Source organism: Silurus aristotelis (assembly GCF_946808225.1).
Source record: "Silurus aristotelis genome assembly, chromosome: 18".
Taxonomy (NCBI): Eukaryota; Metazoa; Chordata; class Actinopteri; order Siluriformes; family Siluridae; genus Silurus; species Silurus aristotelis.
The window spans coordinates 18,443,206-18,463,761 of NC_139591.1; the positions used below are offsets into that span (position 1 = coordinate 18,443,206).

Genomic DNA, 20,556 nt, shown 5'->3' on the forward strand with positions numbered 1-20,556 from the left:
ATGACGTAGTAGGCAGTGCGCGCCCCCGACGCAAGGCTGGGTTTCCTTCTTTTTTTTTTTTTTTGGATGTTTTATTATTTATTTTTTTTTATTTTTTTTTTGCGGTGCGCGGGCACAACAACATGGAGCCGGACATGGAGGACAAAACGTTAGAGCTCATGGTGAGTTTAAAATCCAATAAAAGGAACATAATGGGCACATTTATACTTGTATTAGTGATCACTGGAGGAAATATTGAGCTTTTCTTTAAAGGGAAGTGCGATAAACGATGGAATGAGAAGGTGGACAGGGAGAAATGGGACAAATGGCTGGCTAACAGCGTTAGCACTAACTCTTATGGCTTTTTTAATATATTCTTTTAAATGTTCGGCTCAACAAAATGAGACGATAAAATGAAAATAAATCGAGGTGTGATTATTAGTCATGTTGCTCAAATATTGTGAGGTTGATACAAAACATAGAGTAGATATTCGATTTATGTGTGTGTGTATAATGTATATAGCGAATACGCTTTTCAAACGCACAATATACTTATGTGCTTGTGTTCGGATACATTTATTTGATGAATTAATATTTATTAGTAGACTGGTTTATATGTATTTGAACATAAACATCAGTTTTGGGTAGGCAGGGCCCTGCGCTTTCATAGCCAGGCTTTAGAAATGTTTGGGGGGGAAAAAACTCCCTTTTTTAATGTTCTCAATTAAGAATTGGTATATAAACCATGCCATAATACTGTTAATCAAAAATATTAAAATATATATTAAATGTTAAGAGATCAGATTTATATCTTAAAGGGGAGGAGAGGGGTAAAAAAAATTCAACGACGTTCGTCGTGAGAGAAAAAAATGAAGGCTGAATTACAAATCCATCATTTTTTTTTTAATCTAGTGCACTACATGTGGTGTAAGTAAACCGGTTCATTTGGCCTTGTGCGATTAAACCTGAATGCGGATTCATTTGTGACTCGGCCCGTGTCTCAATCGACTCAGCTAACTAAGCTAGCGAGGTTTCACTGCGCCATTATTAGTTATTCCAATTTCTTAGGTTACTCTGACTGATGTGTGACGTTATAAACACATGTATTTCTTCAATCTAAGGTTATGAAGCAAAAATTACACTTCGAGTTATGGATGAATCCGTCGTTTGCTCATTGTCTCCACGGTTTGATAGAGCTAGCTAGTTTTATCCTAGCTTGCTAACTGCGTAGAAGGAAGTTAGCATAGTGGAACAACGCCGAGCTAGCACGTCGGTGTTAGCATAATGGCACCCAACACACACTTTTTTATTTTATTATTTCAAATTTTAATTTTATTTGTTAATAAAAAAAAATAAAAATGGTAATACAGAGTCTGTGTGGTTTGTAGCGTGTTTCTGGCTAAGTTTCATAGCAAACCGTCCTCAATGCTAGTTATGCTAGCTTTTCTCTTTATATCCCGACAAAATGATTTAATTGTAGCGTTTATAATTATGAAATTAATTTTATTTACATTTGTGTCATGTTTATTAATGTTCAAGATAGTTTGAATTATAATTAACGTTTTTTTTTTAAATGAATGACATTATTAAAAATATCAGAATTGTGAACTTTGTAATGGATGTATTTTCACAACATTTTCAGTGAGTGAAATGTTCATGTATTGTCTTTTTGTTAAATATTTACAAAATGTGTGTGTGTGTGTGTAAAAGAGAGAGAGAGAGAGAGAGAGAGAGAGAGAACTAAAGTGTAGGTTGGCCTCTGGAAAGCTTTCATGTAATATAAAACAAATAATAATTATTTTGCTCTTCACATTTCTCGTCTAAATAAAATTAGAAGTCAGAAGTGTTTCAGAATTTTAATAAGCTTGCTTTAGTAATAAATCACAAATCGATCTCTCAATATGAATCTTTTCCCTGCAGCTTCTCATAATAATCAATATCTCTAAAATATCTGATGCTTTGCTTCATATATATATATATATATATATATATATATATATATATATATATATATATATAATACACACACACACACACACACACACACACACACACACTCTCAGGGTCATATTTATTGTCCTCCATAGAGTCTCTGTTCACATCTTTATGGTATCTGTCATGTTTCCGTCTCTCGTCTGATGCCACGTTGTGGGTGCTGCAATGCCGGCGTTTTTCAATGCGGAGCATCTCTGCCGTCGACTGGGCTTTGCTTCCTGTTGCCATGGCTACAGTCGAATGCTCTGGTGTAGCCGTTGTTAGGTCCGCTTTGATGGGCAGAACCAAGGATGAGGATGTGTTTCTGCAGATGTAGGAGTTGAGTTCCTAAATCACAGAATGAAGTACGAAGAGTGCGAGGATGCTGATGCATTACTGTCAAATTAGGTGCTGCTGTGATTTGTATTTAGTGTGAAAATGACTGTATGCGTACTGTTTCCTGTTTTGGGGCTGATTAAGTTTCTGTAACACATTCATATGTGTATGCTCAGGTATTTGTGCTTAGAAGTAGCAGAGGCAAAGGCCTTGAATGCAATGCATTTATAATGCTTACAGGTTAATTGATAGAAAACACTGTGGGTGCATAAATGCCGAATCTCCCGATTCTTCATTTCATTTTTGTTTCCACAAAATGCTGGAGAAATTTATTTTACCAGACTCTAAAATAATTGGGCATTCGACTGATCAGCAGTTTGGTAGCTGTTCCTGGGAATCCTCTCTGTTTGATCCAAGCATGTCCATGTCGGTGCGAGTAAAGGAGGCCATCGTTAGTTTGAAAGCAACAGATTTATCAGGGGAATAGCACAAACTTTAAAAAGAAGCAAAGCACTGGTGAGCTCAGCAGCATTAAAAGAAAACTTGAAGACCATGGAGAACAACCGAAGCGGGTAATAGCCGAATTCTTTCATTGGTAAAGAAAAACCCCTTTATAACATTTAGCCAAGTCAAGAACATTCTGGAGGAGGTGGTGTATCATTATCAAAGCCTACAATTAAGAAACTTTTTCAAGGGTATAAACAAAAAGGTCTTTCTTTTAAGATTCAAACTACGACGAACAGAAGTGCCAGACTAGAACGCTAGAAAATATATATTGCATAGATGCTTTATGCAGATAAATTGAAAATTAATTTGTTCCAGAATTCCATTGTTACTTCGTCTGTCGGACATTGATGCAGTGTTATGCCATGGGCGTGTATGACTGCCAATGGAACTGGATCACCGCTGTGACTGTGTAGCAGGATCAATTATAAAGTGTATAGTCTGGTAGTTTTTGCTTAGATTCAGTCAGTTGCTGCAAAAAGCAATATTTTTGTCAAGCCGCTAATATAAAGGCTGAAAGTCTACACTCCAGTCGCATCTTGATCGCTTCTTTCAAACCCATTGTGTAGTGACAAATCAAAATGGGCACAAAAAACCCCCCATCGTACTGTCCAAATACTTATGGACTTGTTGCATGTAGAGCTGCACACACACAACAAAAATGCATCTGCCACTACGATCAACACTTTTACTCATTGTTGTGGCTTGAGGGGAAAGAGAAAAAAGAAGAAAGAAAAAAAGAGGAAATGGAAAGTTGAAATGGCCGTTGCGCTGTTATGAACGCAGAAAGACAAACACTGGTCATGTTTTTGTCTGCATTGTGCTTTTTTAGCTGCTGTGTCCAAAAACAACAATAATAAAAAAAAAAAAAACAGAATTGTGTCCTAACCCTTCCGTTCCTAATCATGTGGCACAACGACTAACTCGCCACCTCTACTTTCAACACCTACAACTTCAGTTGTAAATACTGAAATGAGATATATAATCTCACACACACACACACACACACACACACACACTGCCTGGCTAAAAAAGTAACACGGTATAATTTCATTGGACCGCCTTTTGCTTTGATTTAGTCAAGTAATGACTGTTGAATTGTTTTGATAAACTTCTGAAATGTCACATTTATTTCCACCCAGATTCGCATTTATTTCTCAGCAAGGTCTTGTATTGATAACAGGCGCGTCAGATTGCGTAAAGTCTTTTCCATCACATCCCAAACACACTTAAGGTCTGGATTCTGTGGTGGCCAGTTCATGTGTGTAAATTATGTCTCGTAAATTATGGCATTGTCTTCTCGGAAAACCCCCCCCAAAAAAAAACATTGATTGTAAACCCCCACCCCTTCTTAACCTTATTTAACCCTTATTTTCAGAAATCTCCTTAATTGCTTTACTTGCTGCAGACCACTAATTGACCCTTCTAAAACGCAGTTTCAGAGAGCTATATTTATTCCACTACATATCTTCTGACGTAGAAATGAGAAGCTACTCCGTGCATCAGTTAGGGTTCAATAACTTGAAGCTGAAACATACTAAAGTACAAACGAGTGCAATAGTATAAACCTGCACTACAGTCAGAGCTGCTGTTAGAGACAAGGAATCAACACTTTCTGACTCATCAGAATCCCGGAGTCATCAGCACTTTGTTGTCAATCGTTCTACAGCTGGGCAAAGGATGTATATTTGTATAATAATATTCGATGTTTTTCAAATGTATTATATTATATTTTTAAATTTAATATATATATTCTTCTCCAGAACACGTCAGGTATGGACTCCCATACTGGAGAGATTTCCCCAAAGACCACCACAGTATTTAAGGTGAGCTGATCATTCATTTCATTATTCAGAAATGTGCCTGTATAATCTTTAATCTACATTTTGTAAAAAGAATAAAACATGCTGCAGTGTGATGTGGAATGATGTAACTGTTCCCAACACCACATTCTGATTTTATTTGTATTTTATTATTTTAAACACTACAGGAATTTTTTATTAATTAAGCAACTACTGGTACTGTTCGTTCCGGAGAGATTAAAAGCAGAGAAAAAAAACGACGTCCTTCTTTAGTTTGTAAAAGTTGCCACTTGCTGAGGTATAAAAGGAATAAAACCAATCGCATGGTGACGTTTTATTCCTTTTACACTACTGCAGTATGACTATTAGGATTTTTTTTTTTTTTCTGTGTTTCAGCATTATGCCTTTAAAAAAAAAAAAATAATTAATTGATTTGCTTATACCAAAGATTTTCAAACTTTTTCTTATGAGGGGTCAAAAGTTTAAACACAAAGCTGCATCATACCAAACTGTATTATATTAAATGTAATGTTGCCACGATTTCCCTAAATAGGAATAATATAAAAAAAAAATAGACATTACTTTGTAAACTGCTCTACAAATGCAGTTATGTTTATAAATTATAGATTTTAATTATATATTCGAATAAATACATAGAAACAATCCCATTTGTAGACCATTTCAACTGCTATCATTTGATGTGAGGAAGTGACGATTTGGACGCGCACATTCGAGACATTTTTGGGAGACGGATTATACACAGTGATATTGCGACAGTTTATTTATTTTTGCTATTCAAAATGTCCAAATTATAACTAGGACCATGTTGTTTATGCTCTGTCAGACCAGGAACTAACTTGCTGTTGGAAATTAGTGTTTACATATCCACGAACAGCAAAAGACAACGTGATGCAACGTGATGCACAGCAGTGAAGGCTGGATACTGACTAGCTACTGTTATCTAAAACCAACACCACATGGGTAATTAGAATTTTATATGAATTAGAAAAAAATAAAAAAAAATAAATAAAAAAGACACATTAGTCAGCATTGAATTCCGGGTTCCCACAGGTCATGGAATATCATGGAATTTTAAAAGGTCTGTTCCAGACATTTAAAGTCACAGATTTTTTTTTTATATTTATTGTATTACAAGTTATAGAATATCAGGGGTTTTTCTTTGTCGCTTGAAATTTTAGTTTCCATTTATCTACATGTAATTCTTCTATACCGTATTTAAAAAAAAAAGTTATCACGTTGTTTCATACGTTTTGCCTATTGTTATGTTTAGGCTATTTTCTAGCGCCATTTTATTCCCTTCCCGCTCATCAACTGGCAATTACTTAAATCAAACGCAATCACCAAGCTATACCAGTTAACTAAAGCAAATGTGTGAAGAAAATGTACATTTCAAGAGCTTCGGCTACAAAATGCACTTCAAAGACTGGCTGTTTAAAAAAAGACGACAGAAAAGCTAAATGTAAAGCTTGTAAAACTACTATCAAGCTATCAGATATGAGAGAGGCAGCAAAGACCACAGAGGCTGAAAGCTTGTGGTGAATGAAGCTTACCGAGTCCCACTGGTCATTAAAACAAAGTGGGACGTGGCTATACCGTTAGCTAGCTAGTTGTAATTCAAATCATTTTTAAACTGTAGCCTGTGTTGGGTAGCATAAATGGTCACTGCTATCTAGGTTGGCGAGTTAATTACTGTTAACTGTTGACATTCTTAGCCTCTGCTACCGGTATTTATTTATGTATTTAAACAAATAGATTTGTGTAAATTACTCGTCATTTACAATTTTAGTCAATGTTGTATTAATGTTGTAGTCCAATTTGAAAAAATTGACCGAGGCCCTTGCAAATGGATGGATTTAAAATACTGGCTGTGACTGGTATTTTTCTTCTCAGTGCTCAGCACAACAGCGTTTTAGTGAAAGTTAGGGGAAAGTCAGGGAATTTGACATTCAGCTTAGAGTGGGAACCCTGTGAATTGGGCTCAGATGGAGCACTTGTATGACCCTCTCACACACACTGTTCCATCGCACCAAAGATCACAGCAACATGACTACACACGTCACCTAATCTAACTGCAAACATTTCGAAGCGTGTGAAATAAATATGTATGCAATAAGTTATGAAGGAACACCGCGTGCTGTTATACTGTAGCTTCACTGTTCTTTCCTCGAGCAAGTTCACGGGTTTTTGGGTCCGTTCTGCCGATCGGTTTATCACCACTGCAGTCAGGACACTGACAAGGAGCCCGGGAGATCACGGCACTCGCTTCATTGAACATCGGGAAGTAAAACTCGTACGTTACTCGTACGGCTGATTATATAGAGCATCTAATCTCTCTCTCTCTCTCTCTCTCTCTCTCTCTCTCTCTCTCTCTCTCTCTCTCTCTCTCTCTCTCTCTCTCCCCCCCCACTCACTCACAACTCCCACACCCTGTTCTCTTTCCTGTGATTCCAAATATGTTTTTGCAGTATTATCTGCTGATCTTATTTAAAGTTCTGGTGCATCACTTCTAACCTTACGTTTTACTCCAAACAGCTAAAACAGAATGTAGTTAGCAATGTGATTTATTATAAGCATAGACGTCCAGACTTACCGGGCCATGCAAGTGCAATGCACACTAATAAACCCCCTGGTTACCAGAGCAATACACCAAACAGAGGAGGTTTTTTACAGCATTTGACTTTTCTCCAACCCTCACCAAAGACAAGATCAACATCATCCACCTCGTATCACCAAACGCTTCCGACTTTTCCGCTAAGTAAGTAATTGTAGGCATCCAGACTACGATAAGACTTTACTGTCTCTCTCATCAAGATGCACTCAGTCTCAAACAGATAAAAATACACGTCGGGGTACAGTACTTCCTCAATATTCTGAGTGAAGTTGTTGCCTCAATGTCTGATTTAAGGGGCCTGGTAATTCCCCGTTAACATCGATTTGTAGCTTTTATAAATATTTTCACTGTTCTGTTTTAGCTCAATTTAAAAAGCATGTGTTAGTCATTTTGTTTTGAGAGGTCAATTTTTAAGTTTTCTATTGTTTACCGGTTTAATGTCAGACAATATTTTCGCTGACCGGCCTTTAAGGTGTGGCCTGGTGGGTATACAACAAAATAAAGGGATACGAGCGGCATTAAAAACTGGTATTTCTCTATATAATAATGAACGTGAATCCACTGTGTTGATTTTTGGTCATTTTGCTCGCTTGAGGGTTTGAATTTAGCAGTAATGTATTATGTGTTGGCGGTCGGAGCCCCTTGAAGAAGGTAGCGGATGGAGGTAAGACATGTGACCGAGGCATCTTAACATGCATCAAGAGTGAGTCATAGACAGATGTGGCGGAGAGAATCCAGTAATTTTCCAAAATAAAACATCGTTCAGAATCAGATAATAAATAAAACGGAAATAATGTAAGTTATGTATTCTTTCTGTGTGGCACGGTACCAATTGACCTACGGACCGGTGCTGGTCCACGGCCCGGGAGTTGGGGACCACTGGTCTATAGTACAATAGAGTTCAATGTCCAATACAGCTATATGCAATACCTCTAATGAGTGTCCCCTAATGAGAGACATGGAACTGGTCCTGTTTTTTCCAAACCAAATTCACTTGTATTCTCTGCATTTAATTTAAATGTACATATTTTTGCAGCTTAGAAATAACAAAAAAAAATGGTTCCTCTTGGAAGAAATGAAGATTTGCCAATAGCATTTTTTTGCAGGATTAATTTGTTTTTTCTTCTCCTCATAAATGGCATTGTGTGGACCACATCAAATGTCACCATGGGCCTCTGGGCCGTAGTTTGGGCATCTCTGGTTTACTGTGATTTTAAAATTTTCATTCATAAAAACAAAATAATGATCAATTATTTTAAAGCAGCTATAAAGATAAAATATTGTATCATCGTTAGTGCCATTCTTGTGTAAGGAGTTATTTTTATAGAAGAATAGAATAGCCTTTGTCACATATACATTACAGAACAGTGAAATTCTTTCTTCACATATCCCAGCTTGCTCAAAAGCTGGGGTCCGAGTGCAGGGTCACTGCAGGTATTGCCAATACCTGGTCTTCCGATCAGTTATCCAGCACCTTTAACCACTGAGCTCCCATCTAACCTGGTCAGGTAGCCCAGTTAGTATTATAATGTGCTCAATGGACTAGCTAATACGCACACGAGCCATGCAAGTCCGAGAACACAGATTAATGCTGTAATAACAAGAATAGAGGAATTAATGTAACCACGAGTCAGCTCAATTTAGCAAAATTAAAGTGTGCTCTGTTTTCAGATCACTAACGGCCCCCTGTCGGGCTCCAGAAAGCGGCCGTCAGAGGGCAACTACGAGAAGGAGAAGGACGTGTGCATCCAGCTGTTCGACCAGTGGTCCGAGGCCGACCAGGTGGAGTTTGTGGAGCACCTGATATCACGCATGTGTCACTATCAGCACGGCCACATCAACTCGTACCTCAAACCCATGCTCCAGAGGGACTTTATCACGGCACTGCCAGGTATAATACACACGCAAACACACCCAAGTGTGTGAATTAAACTTGTGTGAAGATGGTAAAAATTGTGTATTCGATCATTTAGATTTTTAGATCTGGTTGTTTCCTGTGTTTTAGAGCGAGACAGATTTATCTTTAGGTCGGTCTCGGGTGTGATTTTCACTTCGTCATATCGTCACCGCACACTGCCCTGCATAAAGGTGCACAGACATTTAGCAGAACTTTTTTTCAGTGAGAAACCTGTTTATCATCACAGGGTGATACGATGGCATGTTGTCTACTGTAATCAATCACATTGCATTTATTCTGAGAGATTTGGGCTATTATTATTATTATTTATTTATTTATTATAAGAATTTAACAATTTGAATGCTAGTAGTTGAGATAATGTAAAATATCAGTTTTTGCACTTAAATAATTATGCTATTTAAAAACAAACATAAATGTATGTCTTTTTGTTTTCGCATAATGCATTTGATAATGTTGGTCCACCATCAATCCGTGCCATCGGAAGTGGCACCGTTTGCTTACTCACTTGTGTGTGTTGTGTACATCCAGGGGAGTTCCTAACAACACTGACTAGATGTTTTATTAATTTCTTCCACAGTGGTGTTACACACTAGCGAACTCTGCCACTCTTAAAACTTGCGACTAGTTCCGTAATTGTTGTCATGAACTGCAATGAAAACCCTCCTGAAAATCTCTCTGGAACCTGGTGTTGGTACTTAGTTACTGCCTAGAATAGTACATACAAACTTGATTTGAGACGCACTGTTGCTTGTTGGACACGAGAATGTGGCTGAAGATAAATCAACCTTGATTTTCATGTGTGTGTGTGTGTGTGTGATGCAGCTCAGGGTCTAGACCACATAGCGGAGAACATCCTGTCCTTCTTGGATGCGCGCTCATTGTGTTCGGCTGAGCTGGTGTGTAAGGAGTGGCAGCGTGTCATTTCGGAGGGCATGCTGTGGAAAAAGCTGATAGAGCGCATGGTGCGAACCGACCCGCTTTGGAAAGGTCTCTCCGAGAGACACCAGTGGTGAGATACTCTTTCTAATGTGCTCAGCAGGCCTCCACATGCCCTATTCAATGAGATGCTAGTTCATTGTCTCTATAGGGCATGTGGTCATCATAAGTGTTTTTAATGAAATGAAGATGCAAATCATCTCCAATCTGCTACAGTTTAAGAGTAATTCCGATTTTGGAAATCCCGCATTTAATACAGCAATATTTTTTATATATATATATATATATATATATATATATATATATATATATATATATATATATATATATATATATATATATATATATATATATATATATATATAAATAAATAAATAAATAGAGTAATAAACTCCAAATTATAAATAAATAAATAACAAACTGATTGATTAATGTTCATTAGTTTATGAAAGGAAAAAGAAAATTGAAGCTTAAATGAGATTTACATCTGAAACAAGATCAGCCCTCATTTGTGTAAAAAAAAATAATAAACTGACCATGCATAACTTTATGTAAACCGATCATGCATAACATTGACCTCCTGCCTTGTGTTGTGTTGGTCTCCCTTTTTGCTGTTAAACAGTCCTGACCTGTGGAGCATTAACTGCATTAACTTCTTCAGCATTTTGAGCTACAGTAGCTCGTCTGTTGGATCGGACCACACGGGCCAGACTTCGTTCCCCACGTGCATCAGCCTCGGCCGCCAATGACCCTGTCGCTGGGTCTCCACTGTTCCTTTCTTGGACCACTTTTGATAGTTACTGACCACTGCAGACCGGGAACAACTAACAAGAGCTGCAGTTTTGGAGATCCTCTGACCCAGTAGTTTAGACTTCACAATTTGGCTCTCATCAAACTCTCTCAAATCGCTACGTTCACAAATTTTTCCTGCTTCTAACAAATCAAGTTTGAGGACAGAATGTTCACTTGCTGCCAAATATATCCCACACACTAACACAGGTGCCAGGATGAAGAGAAAATCAGTGTTCTTCACGTCACTGATTATAATATTATAATATCATAATGTTATGCCTGATTGGTGTACATACACTCTTTTTTTTTTTTTTTTTTTTTTTTTTAAACAGATTCAAGACTTCAAAAATGTTTTATTTTGTATGTAATAATAATAATTCTCGTATTAATATTAAATGCATGAAAAGATTAAAGGATTATAATTATAGTATTGTGTAATATATTGCTTTTCATTTTATCGTTTTTTGCTAAATTTATAAAAAAAAAAAACAACAAAACGACGAACAGAAAAGCTCTACCTTCCGATCTGCAGCTTACTCGAGTGGTGTTACTTCCACATAAATCTATCTCTGTGAGTTGGTTTTCTTTTTTAGCCACAGTTTCACCTGCAAAAGGCTCACCACAATCTGACGTAGCTGTGTGTGAGACCTTTTGTGTTAACAACAACATGTATGTGTTTCTCTCTCTCTCTCTCTCTCTCTCTCTCTCTCTCTCTCTCTCTCACTCTCACTGTCTCACAGGGAGAAGTACTTATTCAAGAACCGCACTACAGAAGTCCCACCGAACTCCTACTACCGATCTCTGTACCCCAAAATCATTCAGGACATCGAGGTGAGGAATGCAGTCTTGGACACTTTCACACCTTTAGGTCTAGTGTGAGAAATGTGGGAGTAAAATGTGAATACAATGTCAGGAAACGCAACACTGAACTAGGTTTATAATACTATTTGGATTTGTTATAATTTGGGATGTTTTGTGGGCAAAAATAACCTGAGATATGATTCCTGTTAACTTGATTCTCTTAAAAACGAATTGTATGTTGACATGGATAAAAAACACAGTTTTTAATTAATTAATTTAATTGAGTTTTGTACTTCTTCAGTATAATTCATTTGTTTATCAATATACATTCATTTAATGTTATTAATAATGCACTAGGTTCCCTGGTGGTCTAGTGGTTAGGATGCGGTGCTCTCACCGCTGCGGAAGTATGTGCAGAAGTATAAATAACATTTTAAGCATTAAAAAAGATGTCCTTGCTTTAGCTTTATTTATTTATTTATTTTTGGGGAAAACTTCCAAAACAGTTGCTGATATAAAATTGTTGCAAATTAAATGTAGAAATTAATTTGAATCATTACCTATTCCCAGACCATTGAGGCAAACTGGCGCTGTGGACGGCACAACCTTCAGAGGATCCAATGCAGGTCTGAGAACAGTAAAGGAGTCTACTGCCTCCAGTACGACGACGACAAGATCATCAGCGGCCTCAGAGACAACTCCATCAAGGCACGTTCCAGAAGCCTGCCTCTTAATTCTAATCCCCCCAGCTCTAGTTTGTTTTCTGCTGATGCTATTTGCAGCCATTCAGCTGCTGACGGTCGAGAGATCCAGAGTAGAAAAGAATTTCACTTGAATCTGCTTTAAAATGCTATGAGGATTATAGTCAGAGAGCACCACAACAAATGTATAAAATATAAAACAGATCTAGGTAAAATTAGGTATTGTGTAACTTTTTTTTTTCGCATGGGTGATTTAAAGTGTGTGTGTGTGTGTTCAGATTTGGGATAAGCAGTCTTTGGAGTGTTTGAAGATTCTGACGGGACACACAGGGTCAGTGCTATGTCTGCAGTACGATGAGCGAGTCATCGTTACCGGTTCCTCAGACTCCACTGTTAGGTATGTTTTATCCTCGTCTCACCATCACCCATCGTTTATTTCCTCTTCCCTGTCCTTCTGTTTCATTTCTGTCCTTTTCTCACCTGTTCTTTTTTTTTTTTTCTTTTCACTTCACCTTCATGCTCAGCTGCAGTGTAGTATAAGCGGCATATGCAGTATTAATTTTGCCTCGTCTCTCTGACACACAGGGTATGGGACGTGAACTCGGGTGAGGTGCTGAACACTCTGATCCACCACAACGAGGCCGTGCTGCATCTGCGCTTCTGTAACGGCCTGATGGTGACCTGCTCCAAAGACCGCTCCATCGCCGTGTGGGACATGGCTTCGCCGACTGACATCAGCCTGCGCCGCGTGCTCGTGGGTCACAGGGCCGCCGTCAACGTGGTCGACTTTGACGACAAGTACATCGTCTCAGCCTCTGGGGACCGTACCATTAAGGTGTTCATCACGTTCATCACTTCACATTCATAATCGGTTCCATCTGGTGTAGTTCACTGTTTTAAAATGATTTTTGAACCTTTAAAGACGTGTTTTTATTTCATGTGCAAAAAAAGGTTCCAGGAAAAATTTTCCTGAATTGCAGAGGCTTCCCTTCTTAACAGGAAATGACCATCACAGAGTCACGCCTCCTTCTTTAAACCCTTTACAAAGACCACACCCTGTTTATTTTTTTATGGATTTTTCTTTTTTTTTAAAACAGTAACTGAATATAACAGAAGCCACACCTCCTACAATAGCACTGCCACAGAAGCCATGCCTCTTTTATTGGGATATTTTATTGGGATATGACTGGCACAAAGAAAGTTTTAAGAATGACGGAAAGGAAACAGAACGCATTTAAACATGGGCACCACTCTGACTTCCTGTTCCAGAGAAAAAATGAATTAACATACAGAATCAAATTGTAGCTTCTGAAGCCATTTCTTGCAGACTGCAAAAAATGTAAGCCCAATTATAAAACAGCTGGGTACATCTATTCTATTATTTAAGACTATTTCTTATTTCTGAAACAGCTCCAGTGTGTTTTTTTTTTTTTTTTTTTGCATAAGAACAGATTCACATCCAGCAGAGGGCACTGTCCCGCACATGAATTTATGATCTTGAGTTCACTGAGACTATCCAAGAGTTCACATTTGCCAGACTGTGGCGTATCGGTTCGCCTCTACTGGAAACCCTCTCCGTCTTCTGCCCTCATGTCTCCCAGACTCTGGATTTGTTAGCCGGTCGGGATTCCAGGAACGCACGTCCCTGGGAAACCCACCAAATCATCTTGTGTAGGGGAAAAAAAAACACTGCACTTCCATCCTCTGAAAACATTCCGCAAATAATGAGGCAGGGCAGGTTGTGTGTGTGTATATGTGCATGTTTCACATGGTCCACCATGGCACAAGTCATATAGTGCAGCGTTGATTTAATTAATATTGTGGATCAACGAAGGTCATCAGAGGGTTCGACTTTCTGTCTCTGTAGGTGTGGAGCACGAGTACCTGCGAGTTTGTACGCACTCTGAACGGCCACAAGCGAGGAATTGCCTGCCTTCAGTACAGAGACCGACTCGTGGTTAGCGGCTCATCGGACAACACCATCAGGTGTGTGTGTGGGATGGAAAATGCGTTTATCTGCCTGTCCATCTTCTCCCTGTCAATTTGTGTGTAATGAAATCATGCCGGGTTGAAAAGCACTGGCTGTGCTCACTCAGGAGTCAATTTAATATTCTCCCCTCCCTCCATTTTTATTTTTTTATTAAATTTTTTGTGTTTTTTTCCGGGTCTTCAGGCTATGGGATATCGAGTGTGGCGCCTGTTTGCGAGTTTTGGAAGGGCACGAGGAGCTGGTGCGCTGCATTCGCTTTGACAACAAGAGGATCGTCAGTGGTGCTTATGACGGGTGAGAATCAGCCAGAGAACAATGGGTCCAGACCAAGATCACAACTCGATATTTAAACGACTCACTCTTCTCTCAAACCTGTATTTTATTTATACATTTTTTAGTATTTGCTCATAAGGATTCATTTTTTTCTTTGCATTTTCACATTTTCTCTCGTAATACACTCACATTATGAATGCTAGTTGACCAGGTGGTGAGTCTATAAAAAGCTGGTAAAACAATGGGAGAATTGAGAACCAGGACGTAACATGTTCCTTGAAATTCTCAGAAAATACAAAATGTTTATACATGCACACACTTTCTTAGAATACACCAGTTATTTTTTGTATTCAAAATAAACCATTTTGCATAATTCTGCATGATGGTCAGAATTACATTTACTGTATCATCTAAATCAAGTTCACCTTTTTGTTTCATTAACAACAAAATTATGAAAAAGTCATTCCCATTTTTCCAATATGGCCGCCTTCCATAACCTTCCAGCGTCCAACTATCCCCAATTTGAGTTTGTTTATTTATGCAATGTTTTTTTTTCGTTGTTTTATTGTTTCTTTTCCGCATCGGCACATCTGTGTGACATTACTGGATGTACTGGATGTGATTTTAAGCTTTGTATTTGAGTCAAGTCGAGTTTATTTATTTATTTATTTTTTTGCCTTGTCAAATGCTCGAGACGCATTGACATGCTTGTGGTGAAGCTCAGGTAAATTGCGAACACATTGCAAGAGACAAGTTCTATAAAAACGAGACACGAGCAACAGCTATCAAGCCGACAGACAAATACGATTTAAAAAGAATGATTCAAGTACAATAAAGAATGCATTAGGCATCTGTTATGTGTTTGCTATGTTGGGGTTGTAGATACAGGGATGACATGAAATTTGGCAGATATTTTATTTATATATACTGTGTGTGTGTGTGTGTGTGTGTGTGTGTGTGTGTGTGTGTGTGTGTGTGTGTGTGTGTGTGTGTGTGTGTGTGTGTGTGTGTGTATATATATATATATATATATATATATATATATATATATATATATATATATATATAAATTTTTTTTTACAATTTTGAATAAAATGCTTGCTCGGTTAAATAATATAAAATAATATTTCAAATTCATACAATACACTTATTACATAGATTAACTTAAATAATAAAATAAATTGCCACAGATTAAATTGATTAAAAAAACTTAAATAACATGGATAATACGTGTGTGTGTGTGTGTGTGTGTGTGTGTGTGTGTGTGTGTGTGTGTGTGTGTGTGTGTGAGACGTTTAAACATTTAATTTTCTAAAGATATGATCTGCTTAACTGTTGTACTTATTTCAGCAGACTTTAACAAATACCTTCATTCCTTCCATCCTTTATTCATTCACTCCCTCGATATGCAGAATTGTCAGGATTTTCTCCTTTTAAGAGAAATTCTTTAAACTATACATAATAGCCACTTCCTGGTTAATATAAAATGTTCCCAAGACTTGAGACGGGCACTTTTTTTTTCCTCCTGACGGTTGATCCTGTACTCTCCACCATTACAACCATCCGTGTGAATACATAGCAAAAGTTTTGTTTAGTGTCCTGGTGATTTATGTCATTAAAAATATGACAATTACCTTAAAACATTAAAACAAGGATATTTGGTCTTCATGCTCTATGTTGAGTTTGATGGCACTAATAATAAACATACATTTGCAGAAAGTATCCATATTTGTGCATGCCCATGTTGGAGTATTAAAACCTAAAATTTTTTTTTATTTTAAGGTACATTTTGAACAGAGAAAAATGTGCGATTAAGTTGTGAAGTTAACTCATGACAATTATGTGATTTAAATATTTTAATCAATTGACAGCCCTAATAAAAGTGTGTGTACATTTATTAGAATTGTATTAAAATAAATAATGAATAAAAGTTTTATCCTGGGATGCATTATTTATATTATTTTTTTTTACTTTTTTTTTTTCCTCAAGAAAAATTAAGGTATGGGACCTGCAGGCTGCCTTGGATCCACGGGCTCCAGCCAGCACCCTGTGTCTGCGAACACTGGTGGTGAGTCACCTGAGGACATGGACGCACACGCGTACACACACACACACACACACACAAACATTATCTCATACGTGTCCCATCTTAATCAAGTAAGGAACTCCTCCTCATCATCAAAGTGTGAAACAGAGCTATTTAGAACTTAGCTAAATGATTGTGTGTGTGTGTGTGTGTGTGTGTGTGTGTGTGTGTGTATGTATATGAAGGAGCACTCGGGCCGTGTGTTCCGGTTGCAGTTTGACGAGTTCCAGATCATCAGCAGTTCCCATGACGACACCATTCTCATCTGGGACTTCTTGAATGTGTCAAGTAACGGACAAATGGAAGGGCGGTCGCCATCGCGCACATATACGTACATATCCAGATAGCAGGTAATGAACGAACGCACAAATACACACACACACACACTGTGCCCTCAGCTGTCTGATACTAATAGAGATGAATAGACTCCTGCCCTACCACATTAGTCTTACGTGTGTGTGTGTGTGTGTGTGTGTGTGTGTTGCAACAGGGCGGCCCTGGAAACGCGGAGTATGTGAGTGTGTGTGCGCGGGACTGTCCTGATGACCGAGTCTCTGTGGTTGTGTGCCAGGATCAGAGGTCGAGGAACGCCACCCCTGTCCTCCCCTCATCCTCCTCTCTATCCCAACCTTCAACCCCCTTTTTTTATTTAATTTTTTTTATTTTATTTGAGCCCCTCTTGAACACAAACACACACCCATACACACTCACACATGTGCGGAAACACACAAATGCACAACGAGCTCCCTTTCTGCTGAGGAGGAGATTGAGATGCCGTTAAGGACGAGCTTTTAACTCCGCTCAGATATCCGGCCTGACCGCTGCCCTAGCCCCGCCTCCGGGCCCAAGGACTATTTATCTCTTGGTATTTTTATTTCTCATGTTTTTGTGGAGAAAAAAGAAAAAATGAAAAACGGAAAATGGAAGTGAATCTTCTGTGAGGACTGTGGGTTTTTTCTTTTTCTTTTTTTTTTTTTTCCTTTTTTTTGCATGAATGAATGATGGGACTGTAAAAGACAGTCAAGCCCTATTTTCCTCTATTGCTTTTTTTTTTTATTGTAATTTTCCCTTCTTTTTTTATTTGGGAGATCATCTTTTTTTGTTTTTGCTTCTTTTATGATGTTGTACTTATCCCTGTAGTTTTCTTCTTTTTTGAATTTCTCTCCAGTCTGTTCCCTTTCCACGTCCTTTTCTTAGCTCTAGCTTTATCTCTCTTCCTCTCTTTCTTATTCCGTCTTGGTCCCTTTCGCTGTCTGCTCGTCTAGGTTCCGAATGACCCCTAACTGATCGCGGTTTAGTTGTAAACAGAAATGTCTTGTCTAAAATGGTGTTGTATATTGAAAAGATTTTTTAAAGGAAAAAAACATTATTATTATTATTATTAATAAGAATAAAGTACTTGACTGTGAAGGAGTGTTAACAAACTGGCAATGTTGGCTTTTTTTTTGTTTGTGTATTTGCATGCATGAATGTGATGGTTCTATCTAAACACTATAGTCCATTTTTTTTAAATTAAATTAAACTAAAAGCAGTTAATAATGTTCACTATGTTCTGACTCCTGCATTACAATATCTGGTCGATTGTAGTTTCTTCTACTAGTGATTTTGTTTTGTTTTTTAAAAACAAAAGAAAGAAAAACGTTCATTTGTACGTTCCTGCTCCAGTCTTTAGTGATCTCTTCCTTATTTAAAAAAAAACAGAACAAAATCAAAAAATGGTTATTGATGTTCTTTACACATCTTTATCTGCTACCAGAAACCTATTCACTATTTTCTGAGACTGAATGTAGGCCAGTTGGAAAGATGGTTTTTGGCTGGGGTTTTTATTTTTTATGTTGCCTGTGTTTTGCTGGTACAGAGTTCATTAGTATCAATTCCTGTCTTCCACCTCCTCCATCCACCTCTTCTCCTGCACTGACCACACCACCAACCAGACAAGATATTATGCGTCTTGAGCAGCCGTTGAAAGAAACCGACTGGAGCGCTGGTTTGGCTGGAGAACAGAGCTAAATTCCGGTCCAGAAAAGTTGCAAAGAGGAGCCAGATCCGTTGTGGGGCAGTAATACCATTCATTGTTTTCTGTAAAATGAGGTAAAATCATCAATAAGATTTCATTCGAACATAATAACAGATATGGAGACACTTTTAAACATTGCAAAGCCCTGCTGTAAATTTGCCAGATGCTTAAAGCTGTATCTAATGATGCATAATGCTTTAACCTGTCAAAAGAAATATGTATTTATTAGCTGATTCTGTTACATCAATGTGTACGATGATGACAATTGATCTGATAGCGAAGTAATATGTGAGCTGATAGTGGGATTTTAAAGAGCAGTGTAAGTGGTGTGTGAGCGAGTGAGTAAGAATTGGTTTTGCAAAGAAAGGATCAAAACTGAGAGCACAGACAGAACGATGCTGCCCAATATGACCGGAATGCAGTGAGAAAACCAATCCTTAGACTACTCGCTCACACACACACACACTCACTCCCACTCTGTCTCGGACACTATTTCATGCTCAGATTAAATCCAGTCCTGTAATCAAAAGCTTTTCTCACTGATGTGTATAATTGAATTCAAGAATAATCTAATATATGTCTTGGTAATGTGTTTTTGTACACCTGCAGATGTTTCATCTGATTTCTTTTATATATTGCTTTCTCCCTTAAAGCTATAGTACATCTTTTTTTTGTGTGTGTGTGTGTGGATGTGTTCTTTTTAAACACTTACTGCGTATAGATTTATCTTGATTGCTTGAAAAATCGATACGCAAGCATCGAAAATATATTCATATTTCCGAGGTTTTTAAGCAGATGATCTCCAATGACGGTGGTCAAGATCCTGACTGCTGCACCAAAGCAGATGATGAAAAGACTTCATTCCTTGTATAGTGACCAGATGGAGAAAAAGCTTTCAAAAAGCTGCTGATGTGAAAGGATGTGAAGTAACTTGTAAACTTACTCCTGCATTTGTTTGTTCCAGATGTTCATTTATTAGTTCTTTCTTGAATATTTCTTGTTTGCATTAAACACATAACGGCTGATTTTTATTCTGGTCGGTGATGTTTGTGCAGATTTAAATGCAAAACAGTTACCAGATTTTGGTTTGTGATTCTGCAGAGGTGACGGTCATTATGTTTTGATATCATTTGCTGAGGAGATGCAAGAAACTTCACAGAAAATGGGGAAAAAACGCAAAACCTGAAGTGAGTTGAGTCTGCAAATCTTAATCTAATGATACAATATGGTGTATATAGTAGAAACTTTGAAATAAAAATGCTTCGTGTCCAAGAGAAAAGGTGTCGTAACAATCTCCGATTCTCTACATCACTATGTCCCGATGCCCCCTCAGACCACCAAGCAACCTGATCCTTCAACATCTAGAGGATTATTTACAAGTGTTAATCCTCAAGTCTCTCCCGGCCCCACACACCAATTTATTTATAAAGGACTTTTAGTGTTTGAAGGCCTAAAGTCAAGAGATTGAACTGTTATCCACATGCTAAAAACACACTTTCCCAATGGTTGTAATTGCTAAACCACCAGGTCAGGAAGGAAAGTGGTGCTACGTGTCACATCTTTGGTCATGTTCTGAAACGAGGTTGCAGCGGATCATTTTCCTGAGTAAATGCTTTTAACAAGAAACACTAACAGGTAAGGGTTGGTTCTGTGTGGGTAAGCATTTGCCTTGAATTGTCAGATCCGATTCAAGTGGCTAGTCCTGGTTTGTGCAATGCTAATGCTTTTGGTTTAAGCCTCAGGCAGTCAGACATGGAAGGGTTTGAGTGTGCATGTTTATATCATTGTTATTTAGTGTGAACTGTAGTGTGTGTA

The 20,556-nt window shown here is 37.9% G+C and overlaps 2 protein-coding genes and 1 long non-coding RNA gene across 4 annotated transcripts in view; 1 reads left to right on the plus strand and 2 right to left on the minus strand.

Moving 5' to 3' along the window:
- fbxw11b (F-box and WD repeat domain containing 11b) lies at positions 1-18,148 on the plus strand. 2 transcript variants are annotated; one of them, XM_083568552.1, is made up of 13 exons: positions 1-161; positions 4,557-4,619; positions 8,899-9,118; positions 9,968-10,154; positions 11,614-11,704; positions 12,245-12,382; positions 12,654-12,772; positions 12,961-13,210; positions 14,243-14,361; positions 14,549-14,659; positions 16,628-16,706; positions 16,910-17,074; positions 17,215-18,148. In XM_083568552.1, the coding sequence occupies exons 1-12, from the start codon at positions 123-125 to the stop codon at positions 17,069-17,071; spliced, it is 1,578 nt and encodes a 525-aa protein (XP_083424678.1). In that variant the 5' UTR covers positions 1-122; the 3' UTR covers positions 17,072-17,074; positions 17,215-18,148. The 2 variants fall into 2 exon arrangements, with proteins under 2 accessions (XP_083424678.1, XP_083424677.1); XM_083568551.1 differs by lacking the exons at positions 1-161; positions 4,557-4,619 and adding an exon at positions 5,447-5,576.
- Positions 1-20,556, minus strand: part of LOC310741112 — a 318,731-nt gene that overhangs the window by 108,458 nt on the left and 189,717 nt on the right. The window lies entirely within an intron of this gene.
- fgf18b (fibroblast growth factor 18b) overlaps positions 17,365-20,556 on the minus strand; it is a 16,680-nt gene continuing 13,488 nt past the window's right edge. Inside the window, exon 6 of the mRNA XM_083568601.1 lies at positions 17,365-18,803. Within this exon, the coding sequence (XP_083424727.1) occupies positions 18,667-18,803 (137 nt within the window). The 3' untranslated portion in view covers positions 17,365-18,666. The remainder of the gene's footprint in view (positions 18,804-20,556) is intronic.

Bases quoted from the DNA above. Each gene is read 5' to 3' on its own strand.
- fbxw11b (XM_083568552.1), top strand. From the start codon at position 123: ATGGAGCCGGACATGGAGGACAAAACGTTAGAGCTCATG. The intron at 12,383-12,653 runs GCACGTTCCAGA...GTGTGTGTTCAG, and splicing joins TCAGAGACAACTCCATCAAG to ATTTGGGATAAGCAGTCTTT. The intron at 12,773-12,960 runs GTATGTTTTATC...TCTGACACACAG, and splicing joins TCCTCAGACTCCACTGTTAG to GGTATGGGACGTGAACTCGG.